Source organism: Penicillium nucicola (genome assembly GCF_028828085.1).
Source record: "Penicillium nucicola strain IBT 29836 chromosome Unknown utg000010l, whole genome shotgun sequence".
Taxonomy (NCBI): domain Eukaryota; kingdom Fungi; phylum Ascomycota; class Eurotiomycetes; order Eurotiales; family Aspergillaceae; genus Penicillium; species Penicillium nucicola.
In genome coordinates, this window is record NW_026643134.1 from 4186311 (window position 1) to 4204800 (window position 18490).

The 18490-nt window shown below is 49.5% G+C and overlaps 6 protein-coding genes across 6 annotated transcripts; 3 read left to right on the plus strand and 3 right to left on the minus strand.

Annotated features, from left to right (window-relative positions):
• Positions 1-720: 720 nt before the first annotated feature.
• Positions 721-1934, plus strand: N7511_010162 (oxidoreductase, short-chain dehydrogenase/reductase family; the record flags this gene model as incomplete). The annotated part of the gene is made up of 7 exons (XM_057132539.1): positions 721-797; positions 851-970; positions 1016-1216; positions 1271-1435; positions 1488-1631; positions 1684-1859; positions 1897-1934. The coding sequence occupies 7 exons, from the start codon at positions 721-723 to the stop codon at positions 1932-1934; spliced, it is 921 nt and encodes a 306-aa protein (XP_056980527.1).
• A 126-nt stretch (positions 1935-2060) lies between these two features.
• Positions 2061-2521, minus strand: N7511_010163 (DUF952 domain-containing protein; the record flags this gene model as incomplete). The annotated part of the gene is made up of 2 exons (XM_057132540.1): positions 2061-2177; positions 2231-2521. The coding sequence occupies 2 exons, from the start codon at positions 2519-2521 to the stop codon at positions 2061-2063; spliced, it is 408 nt and encodes a 135-aa protein (XP_056980528.1).
• A 1179-nt stretch (positions 2522-3700) lies between these two features.
• Positions 3701-9206, plus strand: N7511_010164 (putative Ras GTPase activating protein; the record flags this gene model as incomplete). Its single annotated transcript, XM_057132541.1, has 3 exons — positions 3701-7934; positions 7987-8265; positions 8317-9206. 3 exons carry the CDS (start codon positions 3701-3703, stop codon positions 9204-9206), a joined length of 5403 nt encoding a protein of 1800 aa, XP_056980529.1.
• A 479-nt stretch (positions 9207-9685) lies between these two features.
• N7511_010165 (ENTH domain-containing protein) lies at positions 9686-11580 on the plus strand (the record flags this gene model as incomplete). Its single annotated transcript, XM_057132542.1, has 5 exons — positions 9686-9767; positions 9868-9899; positions 10007-10086; positions 10148-10229; positions 10297-11580. 5 exons carry the CDS (start codon positions 9686-9688, stop codon positions 11578-11580), a joined length of 1560 nt encoding a protein of 519 aa, XP_056980530.1.
• A 1317-nt stretch (positions 11581-12897) lies between these two features.
• Positions 12898-14169, minus strand: N7511_010166 (adaptor protein NBP2; the record flags this gene model as incomplete). Its single annotated transcript, XM_057132543.1, has 1 exon — positions 12898-14169. One exon carries the CDS (start codon positions 14167-14169, stop codon positions 12898-12900), a length of 1272 nt encoding a protein of 423 aa, XP_056980531.1.
• A 1307-nt stretch (positions 14170-15476) lies between these two features.
• On the minus strand, positions 15477-16493 carry N7511_010167 (uncharacterized protein; the record flags this gene model as incomplete). Its single annotated transcript, XM_057132544.1, has 1 exon — positions 15477-16493. One exon carries the CDS (start codon positions 16491-16493, stop codon positions 15477-15479), a length of 1017 nt encoding a protein of 338 aa, XP_056980532.1.
• Positions 16494-18490: the final 1997 nt, after the last annotated feature.

An 18490-nucleotide genomic window follows, 5' to 3' on the forward strand; every position in this document is an offset into this window, starting at 1 on the left:
GAGACACGACTCGGGAAATATTAATCAACAGAAAGAAAACGATCTGCTGATGGAGAAAGTCGGGCTTTCCCAAGAAAGAAAAAGAAGAAGAAAAGGGTCGAGCGAAAAATTGCATCCTTTTCTCTTCCGTGCACGGCCACACGATATTTTCGGCCTTACTAGACTAGGCTTAGCGTACCGGCTATAATCTGGTTATGGCTGTTGATTGGCTGGTAAACGAGGTTCTCCAGGGCGGTGAGCTGCTCAACGCGTGTGCAAGGTACCTGGACTATGTCTGCGTCTGGTTGCTTTTTCTTTGGATCTGATGTAACCCCTTCTCAATGCTTTTGGATGATGTCTTTTCAAGTAGTATAGATCATGTTCGGCCCCTTGAGCATGCACAATACCGCTCTTGGACGAAATGTATACTATATCCGCATATCCGGCAAACAACAGTAATGCTGACTGTAGTATTATCAATCTTTACATTGGGCTGAACAATTTGGGAACTATTTTTGGTTGACATGGTTGGCCGTACAACGATTGCAATCAGGCTTGGTGGCCACCGGATTCAATTCCCGTACGTTTCGCTGGAAACATGACGACTGAATGATAATAGCGTAGGGGCAAATAACTGTCGATAAAATCGGTATCTTGTCACCTGGAGACAACTCCTTAGCTTCATCATGTTCAAGAGAGAACCTTGGTAAAATCTTGTGACATTTACCAACTTATTCCAATATGGATCTGAATTCAGCGATGGGCGAGCATGGCACTTTCAAGCCTGCGCCAGAGGCACAGAGCCAAAATAAACCAGGGTAGAGGATATATCACCACCAGTCAAGCTCCAGGCTAATATGTGTATGTCCAGCTTGGAAAGCATCATGTCTTTGCCTAGCGAATCGACCAAATTGGAAGGCAGTGGCAGCTTCACTGAATATTTAGGCTCAGGCAAGCTGAAGAACAAGAATGCACTCATTACTGGTGGAGAGTACGTGCAATGCCAATCATACGCATAGCAGCTAATCATGTGTAGTTCTGGAATCGGACGATCGGTGGCCATCCTGATGGCAAGAGAGGGCGCAGATGTGACAATCGTTTACCTGCCGAAGGAGCAATCAGATGCAGATGAAACTAAGAGATATATTGAGAAAGAAAATAGGAATTGTTTGTTAATTCCAGGTGACCTAAGAGATTGGAAATTGTGTCTCCACGCAGTGGATGAACATGTGAAGAAGTGAGTTTGGAGTATGTTTCGCAGGGAGGGTAGGGCTAATTGTTGTTGTTTTAGATATGGCAAGATCAATATCCTGGTGAATAACGCATCAAAGCAGTACATCACTCGAGAATTTCCGGATATCGATCTAGACAACGTTGAGGACTTATTCCGAACCAACATAGTCCAAATGATTGCGATGACCAAGTTTGCGCTTCCTCACATGTCTCGGGGTGATTCGTAAGCTCTTATTCATTTCAGAGTGATATACAACATTGCTGATTTCTTGCAGAATCATCAACACTTCTTCTATTGTAGCCTTTCGTGGTTCGGGAACCATGATTGACTACTCTGCAACCAAAGGAGCTATCATCTCATTCACTCGATCGTTAGGGTCATACTTGATTCCCAAAGGCATCAGAGTCAATGCAGTGGCGTGAGCAATACTGTCCATTTCCGAGTCGTTGAATTAACTTGATCATTTCCAGTCCAGGTGCTATTTACACCCCAATTCAAGTCGACACCCGAGACTTCCAGCAAATGGAAGGCTGGGGTCACAAGGTTGGACTTGGCCGACCAGGGGAACCAAGTGAGGTTGCGACAAGCTTCGTATTTTTGGCCAGTGCGGATGCTACACTATACTGTGGGTGGTCAACAATCACCGGTGCCAACACCAGCAAACTGACTTGGTATTGAAATAGACGGACAAGTTCTTCACTGTTATCCGCTCGGAGACTGATAGGTGCTACAATGGGCTTTTCCTACGCTTCAAATAATTGTAAATGTCAGTGGTATCAAATTTTGTGGCATAGACAAAGCGTTTTCTTGTCTTTGGTATCAACTTGGATTGTAACTGAACATAAAATCAACAGAGAAGCCAAGGCTTCGCTCCAGTGAGAGCTTTGTCCCACCCCTCGTCATTCTGCCAAATGGCGACGCTCTCGACCTCTTCTCTACCCAGTCTCAGTCCATTGTAGAGATGCTTTTGTTTCCATGTTAGCGGGCGGTTAGCGTTAAGAGCTAGAATGAACTCACCGGGAAAAGTCCCTCGCCAGGTCGAAGACCGCTGACCTTTCCATCTGGGGATTCCCACTTGATATCTTGGATCACGCGGTGGTATTCTATGCGCAAGACATAAACAAGAGGTTCTTCAGTGAAGAAAGTCTTCAATGTATTTGGGACCTGATGCGCCTGGGAGAGGTGGATGTAGCCTGAGTCCTGGTCCAGGTCACTGACCGCAAGCCGCTCGGGAATAGGTTCACGGACCGGCGCGGTGGACGGCACAATCTTATAGATGTAACGGGGCTGTGAGCTGAGAGATGTCATGGTGAAGACAGTTTATTGAAGGAGGAAATGTCACCGATGTAATGACTTTTCCCAGTTGTTGATTAAGTTAGAGGGAAAATGTTTGTCAGCTGGTTTCATTGGGTCGTATTGGCGGGGTCGGTTCACCCGGCTCAACCATTGCGCAATGATTGCCTTGTATCTGCTAGTCGAAGGTGTTGGAAGGAACTGTATAGTTTTAATGGTCTACTTTGATGGGACAAAGAAGTTTGGATAAGAATATGCCTAGATTTTAAACCAACTTAAACTTCGTGGCTATATATATCCGTCATATAGGGCTTCAATCATCTGCCCATTGACTCGTTTCCCAGAGAATACGAGTTGGAAAACCCTAAGCGATATCATCGATCACTTTATCGGTATCGGAACCACTTGAACTAATTTATTTTGATTGAATAAGGCTGACCCGCAATTTGGCAATGATCGCAAGGATCGATTGGTGCCAGATGTACAACCCTGTATAAAGACCGAGCAATGTCATACATGTATATCTTTATTTCAACCCCAATCCCTAAATGAAGAGCATATGGCAGTAACTCTACCTATATGTGTTGTACAACATCAAATTGAGACGGAAGGAATGAGACTACAAGGCTGGTACCAGATGTCATGGTCGCACGGGACTACGAGGCACTAAAACTTGCCAAATCGAACACCAGCCACTGACGCCAAGGCTGCATACACCCTGGCGGTAAAGAGCGACATGGGCATTTTCAAAACTTGAGCATGAGCCAGGTGATTTTGAGAAGCTTGCCAGACAGGATCTGCTTCAAGATCGTGATACTTGTGCAGGGAGACTGATCAATTATTGTTATGGTCAGATGCACGTGATCCGAGATCGACAAGCCACAATCACCTGATGGCGCCATACCCGATCTGGAGATTTGTTGTGCCCCTTGAGCCCCGTTTTGGGGAATCTCAGTCGCACTTGCCTCTCCCCTCCCCCCCCACCGTCAACAAGAATCTCGACTACATACCTGTCCATTTCCCAATGCGAACTCACCCTTGATTTCATATCTCGGTCTCTTGGTATTCCCAATTTCTTTCGGTCTGAGACCTTGTTTGACCCGCGCATTCCGCTTGTTCTGCCAGAGCAGGGATGCGGTCAATCAAGCACAGGAATTCCCCATCGATTTCGCATACCCGCTTTCAAACTAAGTGATGTCAGCTCAATTCCCATCGCTCAAACGGGCCCAGACAGACTTCCCTGCGCAGTCAACCAGCCCGTTACGACAGGGCTCGACAGCGTCCACCAATTCATCTACATACTCTGTCGCATCTAGCTCATTCGCCCCGAGTCGAACTAGCACTGTCTCCTCTAATGCGTCCATATCAAACACATTGGGTCATTTGCGAGGGAAGAGTGAAGCTGGTAGTATAGGATCACAAAGTACTGTCACGGACGCAATGGAACGAGGAGCCTATTCCAATGCGGGTTCAGCATACGACAACATTCGCCGATCGCTGCGCCCACTCTCACAAGCGCCAAATGTATCCTCAAACCCGAGTACGGGGGGATATCGCCACTCGCGAAGCAACACACTCGATGAATCACATCCCTGGAAGGACGCTCGACCCAGCACACCGGAATCACGCCATGTCCGCCAGCAAGAGAACGAGTCTCCGCGTTACAGAGCCCACGCTCTCGAGACCAAACCATCTCCACCTGCATCTCCTCACCATTTTTCTCCTATTACCGGAAATTCAAGACCCTCATCTCCTCAAAAATCGCTATCGCATGGTCCCCCACAGCTGACCGCCCAGCTTTCAGCACCAGAGCTTGAAACACTTCAAAAATCATCAACTGGTCATCTGAGAACCCTCTCCAAATTTGCACAGTCAGGTGAAGGTGAGGATTTCCAATTTGGCTCATCGACAGGATCCGTAGTAGGTCTGCAGGGACGACGACGCTTGAAGCGCGCAGGCTCGGTAGCTGGAAGAAATGGCGCAATCTCTCCAGAGAAGCCGAAAGCTTCTTCATGGACGGCTGGCAACTGGATGGACCAGCAACGTCAGTTCATCCAAGCGTACGAATACCTGTGCCATATCGGAGAAGCCAAACAATGGATCGAAGATGTGATTCAAAAGCAGATTCCACCGATTGTTCAGTTGGAAGAAGGGCTTCGAGATGGTGTAACTCTAGCAGAACTAGTGCAAGCCATGTACTCTGGTCGAACCCTACGCATTTTCCGACACCCAAAGTTGCAGTACCGCCATTCAGATAACATCGCCCTGTTCTTCCGATTCCTGGATGAGATTGAGCTCCCAGAGCTGTTCCGATTCGAACTCATTGATTTATACGAGAAAAAGAACCTTCCCAAGGTCATCCACTGTATCCACGCCTTGTCCTGGCTCCTTTTCAAGAACGGGATGTTGGACTTCCGCATGGGCAACTTGGTGGGTCAACTCGAGTTTGAACATCATGAGCTCGAGAAAACCCAGAAAGGTCTCGACAAATCTGGTGTCAGTATGCCTAGCTTTGCAGGCATGGCAGCAAACTTTGGCGCTGAGCCTGAACCTGAGCCCGAGCCCGTCGAGTCAGAACAGGAGCGCATCGATCGAGAATTGCACGAAAGCGAAGCTGAGATCTGCGACTTCCAGGCCCAAATCAGAGGTGCGATGTTGCGATTGCGGCTTGGAAACACGATGGGAGATCTATGGGACTTTGAGCCCCTCTTGATTGAACTGCAGTCACGTATCCGCGGAGACTTTGCACGCCAGATCAGCAATTACCGACTCAGTATGTACCAGTTTGCAGTTGAGTTACAAGCAATCAGTCGAGGATTTGTTGTACGCTCTCGTCAACAAGGAGATCAGCAATGGCGCCAGGCCCAAGAGCACGGCATTTTGCAACTTCAGAGTCTGATTCGAGCGTCGAAGACACGTTCTCAAAGTGCTCTCCTGCAGACTCGCGTGCGACGAGAAGAGTCTGGAATCAAGCAATTCCAGGCCGCAATCCGAGGTGCGCTGCAACGTATGAACGTCGGTGATCAATACGAGCAATCTCGACAATCCCAAAACGATGTCACCAACCTCCAAGCCGCCATTAGAGGCGCATTGCAGCGAATGAGCGTTTCTTATGAATACGAACAAACTCGAGAAGCAGAAAGCAACGTGATAAAACTCCAATCAGCCATCAGAGGTGCATTGCAACGCATGAGCGTTTCTTATGAATACGAACAAACTCGAGAAGCAGAAAGCAACGTGATTAAGCTCCAATCAGCTATCAGAGGTGCATTGCAACGCATGAGCGTTGGGGACCAATTCGACGAGTCTCGGCAATCCGAAACTCAAGTCACATCTCTCCAAGCTGCCATAAGAGGTGTCTTATGCCGAAGCCGAATGAATGCCCAGTCGCATGAAGTCAAAAAGGTTGAGACTCCGGTCCGATCCTTGCAGGCTGTCATCCGAGGATCCTTGGCTCGCCAGCAAGTGTCTGACACCAAGGCTGCACTCAGCAAAGAAGCTGCTCAGATCACAACCGTTCAATCCAATGTCAGGGCCCTGCTAGCTAGAACACGCCACTGTCAATTGTTACAGGAACTGGCATTGACTGAGGATGAGTGTGCTGCACTTCAAGCTCTAGCACGAGCCGCTGCAATCAGAAAGAACACCACGGCCCTTCTCGCTCAGCTTGCTGAACACCTATCTCCCGTGATTGACCTCCAGGGTATACTCAGGGGACAGGCGCTGAGACAGTCATTGAACGAACAGAGGACCGCCCTCTCACAACAGGAACCAATAATATTGGACATGCAGTCTCGAATTCGAGCTATGATTCAGCGGAGCCACCTGCTTGCACAACGCAAGGAACTAGAATACGAGGAGCCTGCCATCATTGACCTCCAGGCCCTTGCTCGTGCTGCCATCTCGCGTATCGAAGTCGGTGACATCCTGTCTCATCTTGAAGAGAACGAAGAGGAGATTGTTCAGCTTCAAGCCCTGTCCCGGGCAATGATCGTACGAGTCGAAATTGGTGATATGTTGACAGATCTTGAGGCCGAGGAACACTTCATCATTGATCTCCAATCGCGTGCGAGAGGGAGTCTCATCCGCACTCAGTTTGAAGAACGGCGCCAGCACTATAACGAGAATATGGAGAAGGTCATAAAGGCCCAGAGTGTTATTCGAGGTCGGATCCAGGGCCAGGCTTACAAGAGCTTGACCAGTGGCAAAAATCCTCCTGTTGGCACAGTCAAGGGCTTCGTGCATCTTCTCAACGATAGCGATTTTGACTTTGATGAGGAGATTGAATTTGAGCGTCTGCGAAAGGCGGTTGTTCAGCAGGTGCGACAGAACGAGATGGCTGAGCAATACATCAGTCAACTTGACATCAAGATCGCTCTTCTTGTCAAGAATAAGATCACACTGGACGAAGTTGTCAAACATCAAAAACATTTCGGTGGTCACATTGGAAACCTTTTGTCCAACACCGAGATCTCCTCTAAGGATCCGTACGATCTCAAGGCCCTGAATAAAACCTCAAGAAAGAAGCTTGATCAATATCAGGTGTTCTTCTTCCTCCTTCAAACCCAGTCACAGTACTTGGCCCGGTTGTTTAGGCGATTGCGTGAGGTCAATACCTCGGATAAGGAATATGAGAGGATCAGGCACTTGATGATGGGTCTCTTCGGTTACTCCCAGAAAAGACGCGAGGAATATTATCTCATAAAACTTCTGTCACGGTCCGTGAAAGAGGATATTGAAAGTTTCACTTCGCTCCCCGAGTATCTGCGTTGCACATCCTTCTGGAACAAGCTTTTCGCTTCATATGCCAAGTCACCCCGGGATCGAAAATTCATGCGTGATGTGCTAGGAACTGTTGTGAAGGAGTCTGTCGTCGACAACCCGGATCTTGACCTGGAGAGCGACCCAATTCAAATCTACCGCTCTGCGATCAACAATGAGGAGCTTCAAACTGGCCAAAGAAGCCGTCGACAGCCCGATCTTCCCAGAGAGGAAGCCATCCGAGATCCTGAAACCAGAGAAACATTCATTCAGCATTTGCAAGACTTGCGTGATATTGTCGATCAATTTTTCCTTGGTTTCGAGGACTTCCTCTACCGAATGCCATTCGGTACCAGATACCTCGCACAGCAAATGTACCAAAATCTGCTCGAACGCTTCCCTAGCGAGGATCCAGGATTTATCCTCCAAACAGTCGGCCATTGGGTCTGGAAGAACTATTTCCAACCTGCTGTGCTAGAGCCAGAAAAGTACGGCGTCATCGACCGAGGTTTGACCCAAGAACAAAAGCGCAATCTAGGAGAAATCTCCAAGGTTGTCGCACAAATCGCCTCTGGAAGACTCTTCGGTGCCGAAAATGTCTATCTTCAGCCACTCAATACCTACATCGCAGAGTCAATTCAGCGCCTAGGCCGGATCTGGGGTCAGAGTAAGTTACCAACCACCATCTATTTGCCTTATAAATAGCTAACCAAAAATAGTGATCTCGGTCCAGGATGCAGAGACCTATTTCGACATTGACGAATTCAACGATCTCTATGCCAAGGCCAAACCGACACTGTACATTAAGATGTCAGACATCTTCTCGATTCACCAACTGGTCGCATCAGAGATCAACCACATGTGCATTCACCCCGAAGACTTCCTGAAAGACCTTGTCCGTGAATTGGGTAATGTGAAGAGTAACGAAAATGAGTTGATGGCCGTCAGCTCCACTGAAATTAACCTTACATTGAATCCCAAGCTGGCTCAAGTTGAAGGTAAGCATTGCACATTATTTTCTGTCTTTTCTTTACTAACTATCTTGTCAGACCCGGAAGCAGACATCAAAACACTCTTCATGGAGACCAAACGCTGTATTCTGTATATCATTCGGGTCCAGACCGGATCCAACCTGATGGACGTTATGCTCAAGCCACCAACGGTTGAAGATGAAGAGAGGTGGCAAACATTGGTGCACGAAGAGATCAATACCAACAGCCCTCGCCGAGGTGCCTACTCCGAGGCCAATAGCTTGATCGACATTGGATCCATGGGCTATGCCGAGCTCAAGGGTATCGCACTTGAGAACATTCTTCGACTTGAACAAAGTGGCAAGATCAACCGTCATAACCATTACCAGGACCTATTGAATGCCATTGCATCTGATATTCGCACCAAGCATCGTCGTCGAATCCAGCGAGAGCGTGAACTGGAAGGTGCCCGATTGACTTCTCAACGTCTCAGCGGCCAAGCTGTGTACCTTGATCAGCAGCTCAAGACGTACAACGACTACATCGAGCAAGCCATGATAACGTTGCAGAACAAAAAGGGAAAGAAGCGTTTCCTGATGCCATTCACCAAGCAGTGGGATCATCAGAGAGAACTGCAAAAATCCGGCAAGGTTTTCAAGTTTGGATCTTTCAAATACTCCGCGCGCACTCTGGCCGATCGAGGTGTTCTTGTCGCCTGGAAGGGCTATTCCGAGAGGCAATGGGATCGTGTCGACTTGACTATTTCTAGTAATGAAGTCGGTGTGTTCACTATTGATGGCAGCAGCGGAAACATGATGATTCCAGGCGCCAATGCACAGGTACCGCTGGACGACTTGCTGCAGGCACAGTTCAACAACACGCAGTTCATGGACTTCTTCGACGGACATTTGCGGGTCAATGTCAACCTTTTCTTGCACCTGATCATGAAGAAGTTCTATAATGAGTAAGTATTATGTCTTAAGGACTTGACGAGGGATGATCAAGGTGCACATTCTTATTGATATTATTATTCCTTTGTCTTCTTTCATTTCTGTTTACGATACCTTGGGTATTTTGTTGATTTTATAGCGATAGCGCTCGGTTGACCGGGCGAATGACATGTACACAGTATGATTCTACGCAAGATTCAATTATACAGGATTCAAAATTTAATCTTCCCATTTCTTCTACTGCCGAAAACTTCTCTCTTGCGGGGAACTTATAGTTACTCGAAGTAGGTCAGGGGCTGCCACGTGACGTGGCGCATCAATCGGGCCAGCTGGAATCCCATCCCCCTCCAACTGCCCTGCCAACAGTCCTGAGGGATATTGATCCAGTTCCTTTGCTGCTGTCAGCTTTCAATTACCTGCGCTTACTACTATCCACTTCTCCGCCGAAATATCATCCTATTTACGTGTTCCGACTGAGAGTCACCACACCCCTCGCCATGGATTTCTCCAATCTCAAAGACCAGGTCAGCAATATGTCCTTGTATGACCTCAAGGCCGGTGTCCGCAAAGTTCAAAATGGTATGTTTCGATTCCGCTTGGTCCGAATGCCCTCTGGCAAGACAACCAGCTTGTGTATCCCACCATGTTCGTTGTAACTAACATGACCGGTCTGCCGTAGCCGTTATGAACTATACCGAGATGGAATCCAAGGTCCGTACATGACAGCCCACCTTCGCGCAAAACACCTCGGCCAGCCTCTACAGCCCCGAGAGCTCGGAATAGAAACTGATGTGCGAAATAATGCTAACACGGATTAGGTTCGGGAAGCTACAAACAATGAACCTTGGGGTGCTTCGACGACGTTGATGCAAGATATTGCCAATGGAACGCATAGCTAGTCAGTTTTCTGCCTGGTGTCGTCTGATCCAATGCGCGTATGCTAATTATTGTGGTTACAGCCAATTGCTCAATGAGATCATGCCCCTGATCTACAAACGGTTCACCGACAAGGCTGCGGAGGAGTGGCGTCAAATTTACAAGGTATGGAAGACCCGACTGATTATAAGGGAATGTTCCCAGACTGACCATGTCGTTTCACGATCTATAGTCTCTCCAGCTGCTTGAATTCCTGATCAAGAACGGTTCCGAACGAGTTGTTGACGACGCACGATCCCACATGTCATTGATCCGCATGTTGCGGCAATTCCATTTCATTGATATAAACGGAAAGGATCAGGGTATCAATGTGCGCAACCGGTCCTCGGAGTTGGTTAAATTGCTAGGCGACGTGGATCAGATCCGCACCGAGCGCAAGAAGGCCAAAAACAATCGTAACAAGTTCAGCGGATTTGAAGGTGGAATGGGTGCTGGAATGAACAGCTCTGGCTCCGGCCGGTACGGAGGCTTTGGCAGTGACAGCATGGGATACGGTGGATACAGCGGAGGTGTCTACGGTGACGGTGGCGGCTTTGGCGGTGCATCCGGCGGCGCATCTGGCGGCGGCGATTTCCAGGACACAGGACGCTCAAATCGATTCGAGGAGTATGACGAATATGACGAGGGTGATGCAGCTCCCGCACGCTCGCGCGAACCTGCCAGTCGCTCGAAGCCCCCCGCGGCCAAGCCAGCGCCTGCTCCTGCTCCTGTAGCGGACCTCTTCGACTTTGGTGACGACGAGCCTGTCACCACAACCTCCACTGCTGCCGGCAAGCAGCCCGCAGGCAGCAGCATCAGCATGCTAGACAACACAGCCGACGACGATGATTTTGATGACTTCCAGTCCGCAACTCCCGCCGCTCAGCCCCAGCCGGCATCATCCAACTTCGGCATTGCACCCCCGGCTTCCACCGTCAGCACGACTTCCAATACTCAATTCGTTGCACCAAAGCCAATCTCAGCCTCGCAAGGCGCCGACATCAACGGCTTGGTTGGCTTCACATCGGCCACCCCAACCCCCTCCAGCAGCGGCTTCACTTCTCCCACCACATCCCAGCAACACAAGCCCTCAGGCTACCAAGCAGCCATGCCCAACTACTTCACTTCAGTCGCCAACAACAACCAGCAGCAAGGCTCTTTCTCCCACGCCTCTGCCCCCTCCATGTCCTCCGCGACCTCCCCAACGGCCACAGCCAACAAGCCCGCCAACCAGGCAGCCAAGAAGCCCGCCGGCGACGCCTTCGGTTCGCTCTGGTCCACCGCCAGCGCTAGCGCCGGTATTCAAAAGTCCAACACCGGCACAAACAAGGGTCCCAACCTGGCCAGCATGGCCAAGGAGAAAGCCAGCGCTGGCATCTGGGGTGCTCCGGCTCCATCTAGCTCTGCTTCTACGCCGAGTCAGAGCCAACACCAGCACAAGCAATCCAGCTCTGCCTTTGACGATCTACTTGGTTGATCTTTGAGCGTTGTAGCTTGTCGTGCCTTTGCCAATTGGTTTGTTTTCTTTCCTTTGCAAACTGAGTACATTCCATGCTCATTCCCCTCTATTTACGATCTGGGCCGTGATTTTTGAGCATTCATAATTCCAGAATTCTTCTCGTTACTGTTCTTGTATACTCCTCTCGATATTCTGCGTTTCTGTCCCAGGGCTCAATTCTCAATTCTCTTTCTCTTTTCTCCGCCCCTTAAAAGGAACCTCTGTCGATTCACAGAGAGTCAGCTGTTCAAGTTCTCCTTTTCACCTTTGTCATTCACCCTTTCCCAGTCTCAAAAGTAAAGATTCCTCTCGTCTCATACACTTGTCTAAGTGCTACTTTCTCGAGAGTGAACAAAAGCCTAGCTAGCATACCGTATTTGGTTTGGGAGGTATTAAAAGGAATCTCTTTGGCAGATCAATGCATAAACTATAAGATGCTATGAATGGGCATGGGCATGCTGAATAAACAAGACGCCTTGCCCTCCAGGGCTGGAGAACCGTCCCTGGCCTTTGATATGAACCAAAATAATATAGAATAGTATAGATTTGAATAGGCATTACGCTGATGCTCATCGATGCTGGTATAACGCCCGCGCTGAAGGAAGCTAAATACAGGTAGATAGATAGATAGATTGAGAAAACGCAGAGAGGGGATAAAAGGACGACGGAAGAAGGCAGAGCTGTATGAGTAGGAGTAAGAGTGAAGCCAGAGCAGAGATAAGGTCAAATGAGGGAGCTCGGAGTCGTAGTACCAAGAGAAATCAATGTCCTCTTTTTACTAACTTTCTCCCGATGGTACATTTGCCGGACAATGTATGGATTAGAAGAACATGGGGGTGCAATCGTGAAGACAAGGATATACGTTAGAAAGCAGACGTGGGGGATATTTCTTTCCTGCCCATCGCATGGTGGTGAGATGGAGAAAGTAGGTGGAAGATAGGATAAAAGGGGCAGTGCAGTTTGCGATGAAACGGACAAGCCGTTGATAGAAGCAAAGGGTTGGCCTTGGGTATGTAGAGTAGATAGATATCATAAAGAATATCAGAGGTAGTCCTCTGACCATCTTGGGTTAGGGTTGGATTGGGGATGTGGCGGGTAATCCACCAAAGCAAAGTGCTGAATATCTGTTGAAACGGCGCACAGAGCCACGAGCTAGTTTCATGCTCGAAACACTCCCATGGGAAGCGCGCGCCAAGCTTCGGCTCGCGGGGTTGCAACTTGAAACATCTCTGTGTGAGCCGTGCACGGTCGCCAATGGTCTGGATTGAGGCCAATCGTGGCTAACGGTCAGCTGCTTCAGGTCTTGGTCGACTTGCTGTTGCGTTTGCCGGCGTCTGAGACTGTTTCAGCTGAGGCGGGTTCGGAGCTTGCGCTTTCCGTTGAAGTGACAAGAGTGTTGCCATTTGTATTCTGGGGTTCAGACTGACAAGTGTTTCCGCCCAACGAAGGTCGCTCGGTCTGGGTTGGGGTGGAAAGTTGGTCAGACTCGTTGGTGTCTGCGCTCGATCCGGTGACCTCGAGACCCTCTCCATTCAGCGATGTTAGACCTCCTTCAATGTCTCGTAAGAGCCGCACAAATTCTTCTGGGACGAGTCCATTCTCGCCTGTTTTGGGGTCTTCGGCAACCAGCCAACCTTGGCCATGCCGATATGAAACGTAAATCACCTGGCCCTCAGTAAGAGGAAGCTCATTCTCGTGCTCTCGGGTAAAGTCGAACAGTGCGACAGCTTTTCCGTGCATTTCTTCGTCCGGGCAGCCGACGGCAAACTGGTAGTCATTGGAGTACCGGTCTCCACCTGGTATTTCATCTTCGGACTCAAAGCCGGGGTCATGTTCATAACTCTGTTGGCCGCTCGGGGCACTGTATCCCATCATAGAATACCGGCCCTCATTTGGCGGATATGTTATGTACTCCCCGCCTGGCCCGTCATCCGAGCTATCTCCATCATTCACATAGTAGGTCTCACTGCCGTCAGCGTTAATCCCAACGAGTGTTCCCCGATCATTATTTCCAGCTGACTGGCCAATTCCGGACATAACGCGCTCATCAACGAGACCATTCATGTCGGTAAGCCGTTTGCGATGGCGGGAAGTGACTACCGGGCTATGCAAGTCTTCATCTTCGCTATATGGCGGACCGTCTCCGAAGGACATGGCTGGCAACTGCTGGTGGCCATGATTGGTAGCTTCGTTTCCCCACTGAGCCGTTGACCAAGGTCCCCGCGAGGTATCCCATGAAGTCGGCGGGTCAGACAAGCGTCGGTATTCACTTGCCGGTGTAGAGACCCCGGAAGCGCGAGGGGGAGGAGGCCCATAGTGGAGAGGGTGAATCGAGGGGTAGGCAAAGTCCCGTACAAGGGCATACGGAAGACTAGTGTGGAATATGGGGAAGACATGGGAGCCTGGGCGCGAACGATTTTGTGAGGCGAACGAGACGTTGGAGTAGGTGGAAAGTCGATCCTTCGCATTCGTCGGCAATCGTTTCACGGTGCCATCAGTGAGGATGGGCGCTAAGCCAGCCACATTGTCCACAGATAGATTGTTCTGCGTAGATGTTGAGGAGGACATCGTGGTTGACATGGGGAGGGAGACCAAAAGTGGACTGAAGAGGAATATCGGTGCGGGTTCTCAGAGGAAATGTGGGGTTGTTCATCGATCGCGTGGGTGCTGCTCTAGTTTCGCATTGCGATTGATGCAGCTCCGTTCGGTCTGATGTGCAGTCGCAGAAAGCCGAGATCCTTCTGTTGTCCTCTAAATCCAAAGAAGAGTGTACCCTGAGATCGGAGACCGCAGATATTGAGTTCGGGCGCAATACAGCAGGCGCCAAGCAGGAATGCAATAGCCTCAGGGGCTGATTTCGTAAATCGCCTTGTTCTTTCACGCTCCAAACAAAGTCTCGCAGGGCCTCCAAAGGTATCGGAGTGGGTGGATGGATAATCGGCAAACGACACGAGGGGAGGGGGTCGAATGTGGCCCGAGTGGATATGCCGAACCGTAACAGTCGCACGACGAGGTATCAGCGTAGAGGATGAATTTGCGAGTATGCAAGTATGCGAATATGCGAGGGTTGCCGAGTGGAATGTCCAAAGCGTTGGATTGGCGAAATCGGAACCGTTGTTCCAGACGTTGTCCCGCGATCTCGAGGACAGGGAATTGCTAAATATAGCAGAAACTGCAGAAAGGACCAATGTCAGATACAAATGTAACAGAGGCACGGCGCTTATGCGGGAAACACAGTGCAAACACCACAGTGACAAGGATTAAGTCCCAACCGCCACATGGGAATGTCGAGGGAGAAACAGGCTCACGAGTCGGAGATTGCCATACCTGTCTAGTCTGAACTGGAGTAGTGATCAGCGCGTAGTTGATTCTGGATCGGGGGTCTCCTCAAGAGAATAGGAGGCAATAGCCGAGACCGATTTCAACCACCAAATCAACGGATATGCAGGGCCGATGCTCGAGAGTCACTGTGAATTGGGGAATTGAAGCTTGAACACTCACAGCCGCTTAGATAAGCAGTTAGCGTGTTTCAGGTGTGGTTGGAGCTAGTCCCGATTAGGTCTCTTGTCTACAGTTGCAAGGCGAAGAATGAGGATCATAGATGGCCGATGTCAAGGTGACTTGAGGGGGAATTGGTTCTATGAAACATAAGGCGATTGTCGATCGACTACAACGATGACGGTATACATATCTGTACAATGGAATTGTCTAGATTGATACTATACTAAGCAATTCCCTCAATTACCCGGCTACAAATTCAACTCTATATAGACCAACAGTAAGATAAAAATGGGTATCATATTGATGCTATCTTAAAGTAGAACCAACCTCCAGGGCTGGTCCGTGCAATTCCTCTCCTGCCACTGAAACAGTGGTCAATATCCAGGAGGAAGTCCGGTCGCAGTATGGATTTGAGTAACAGTAACAGTCCTCCACTCGGTCACAGCCGGCATGATGGGTGTGGGCACACTGCTTACCACAGAAGAAGGTATCTGGGAGGACTGCTGCGAGGATTGCTGCGAGGGCACCGCCTTGCCAAGCGAATCAAACTGAGAAGGAATGGCAGCATTGTTAAGATCCTGATCAGTCTCATAGTCAGAGCTGACTCCCAGCTTGTTGTTGGTAGCCTGCACAATATCCACATCCATACAGGTAGTGTAGATCTCTTGCTTTCCCTTCGGGTAAGTGGGATCGATACCCGGCTTGGTAGGCCAGTCCCAAACCCAGTAGAGAGTGTAGGGCTTGCCGGTGGGTGCATTGGCTGGCAAACGGAGATCCTGCTGGCACCAGAGATCAGCTCCCATCAGCTGATTGGCAGTGTGGGCAAATTCTTTCTGGCGAGTCTGAGAGATGCTTTGTCCGTTGATTTGGTAGCAGCGGCCGTCGTCGAAATTCTGTTTTGACAGAAGCACACCGCGCTTGTCACCACCTGTGCCATCTGAAGTCCATTTTCCGTGCACATCCAGAAGCTTTTCGCCGACTTTGGGCTGGGTGGTCCCATAGACATAGACGTAGCCACGATTCTTCGGTTTTCCGGGTTGATTCTCGGGGAGGGTCACATGGCCGTTTTCTTGGTAGCGGAGAGCAATAGATGCACCAGGGCTCGCCTGAAGTCGGGGACTTCCGGTGGTTTGAGTCTCGTCTTGCTGTGTCTCTCTGCATAGTTTGTTACTTGGCAGGAGCTGGGTGACATCCTGTCCGCTGGGAGGAATCAGGTAGGTCATTGTATCGACGAAGCCCGCCGTACGAAGAACATTGCCTCGGGAATATCCAGGGTTGCCGATGAACGTTCCATTGGGCGCAATGACTGTGAGTTGTTCTACCCAAGAGTGGGCGTTGACTGAGAGGAATTGCAGAGCAAAGAGCACGATCCAGATGACGGGAAACGCCATTTTGAAGAATCGAAAGTGTAATTTCTCTTGGTGAGAATGGTGGTGAGGATGGAGAAATCGGCGATGAAAATTTTCGAGCGCACTGGTATACAGTGTTGTTTTGTTATCGGATGAATAGAGACTCGTCCAATAGAGTTGAATAAGGTATATGTGTTTATAGTCGAGGACACCAGGTCGCAGCAGGTAACCGCCTTTATGTAGTATTGTCTCTTGAGGACTGAACCAGTGGAACAAAACACTTTGTGAAATGGGCAACAAAGGGTTTCATACTTCATGGGCCACTCAATCCCATGGTGATATGATTAGGCACTTGGACGTCGAAACAGAAAACAAAGGAAGTTTCATTGACGGATTGATCCCCAAATATAACAATATGTATTGGATGACAATGAGGACAAAGGACAAGATTCTAGAACTTGATTTCCAGAGGAATGTTGCAAATATAGGACATATTGTTCGGTACGGGGCATTGTCGCGCCTACATGGAGGCTCCAAATAGTCTGATACAGACCAGAACTCACTGGTCACACTTCAAACAAGCAGTCTGCTAATAGACTACCATATGAGCCCCATGTCATTTGGCAGCATCTAAATAAAGTATGACAGGGGGCAGTGATTGGGTGAGAAGGCCAGATGCTCGAGGCCCGACTCTGCTTCAGATGAGTAGGTCGGGTATTTTTGTGCATCAGACATGCCCAGTCCCGCACCTCCTGGCGCGTAGCTGTTATTCAGCCTTTTGGCATTTCGGGAGATATTCGATCGTCACTGAAACTATGTCGCGAATCTGCAGCTCAATCGGGCCAGGAAGCACGGCTATTGGCTGGCGAGGGACCCCTCGGCGCTTCGCACTCGGTCCCAAGGATCCTGCAAACAAATTAAAGCGCTTTGACAGAAGGAAAGATGAATAAAAACGGAGACTACAGTAGAAACACCACTTGCACTCATTTCTACTTCTCCGACTCAGGACTCTTGACTTGGTGAAGTTATATGGAAAGGAGTCCTTGCTTCAGGTGCTCCCCACCACGCCCGACGTCGGGGCACTACATCCTTCCATGTTGGGAATAGAGGTTAGCAGAAGTGAACAGAGGTGAGCAAAGGTTAGGGTTGTTAGTCACACCTGTGTGCCTCCCCATCCAACCTTGACAGGTGCCACTACGTTGTGGTCGCTCGGGGCTCGGAATCCGTCTACGGAGCAGTTTGCCCGAGTTAGGGCACTCCGACATCGATCTTATCTTTTGCTGTATTTCTCTGCCAAGCTCGGTTACCGAGCTCAATGCTGGATGGAATGGAGTCTGCACCGGGTCAGCCGGAGCTGATTCGACTCAAAAGTTATCTGATTTTTATCTGATTTCTCCGACTCCACCCGGTGGGTTCCATCTCGTTGGCATGAGACAATTTGGTGGGTTCTTTTTCGTGAGGACTCGCGGACGGGGACCGACTTTTTCTTCTCACTTTCCTCTTCCGACCAAGGTGGACGGAGTAGCCCGCACGTTGGGCTCGGTGGTCTTGGTGGAGCTGTTGATCCCAGATTATGCGAGACGTCCTCGTCTGAATGTCCATGTTCATGGACATTTACCTGATGGACGGTTACTCAACAGACCAGTGTGACCATGCTGCGAGGCAGACCCCCCCCCGTGCCTCCCGGTGAACAGAATATGTACGGCCGTACAGATATTGGCTGCATGGTGATCAAAGAAGTCAATAATGCACCTCTCCTTTAAGCCTTGGCTATTTAGTTTGGGAGGGTCCAATCATTGTCTCCCGTCCTTAGCCACATACCAACGGGGATTCTTTGGACAATATTACCCAAGGCACTCGTGTTACATTGTGCGTCATATTGTTGTGAAGATTCTGTGACTATTGTTCTTGCAATCCCAAATCCTGTTCTTTTATAATATATTCCCTCGACAGAAATTACTTAGTGGTCCAAACTGATCCAAACTGGTCCAAACTGGGCTAAATTACTCGCCTCCACTGTGGCTTGGCGACCCGTCGGC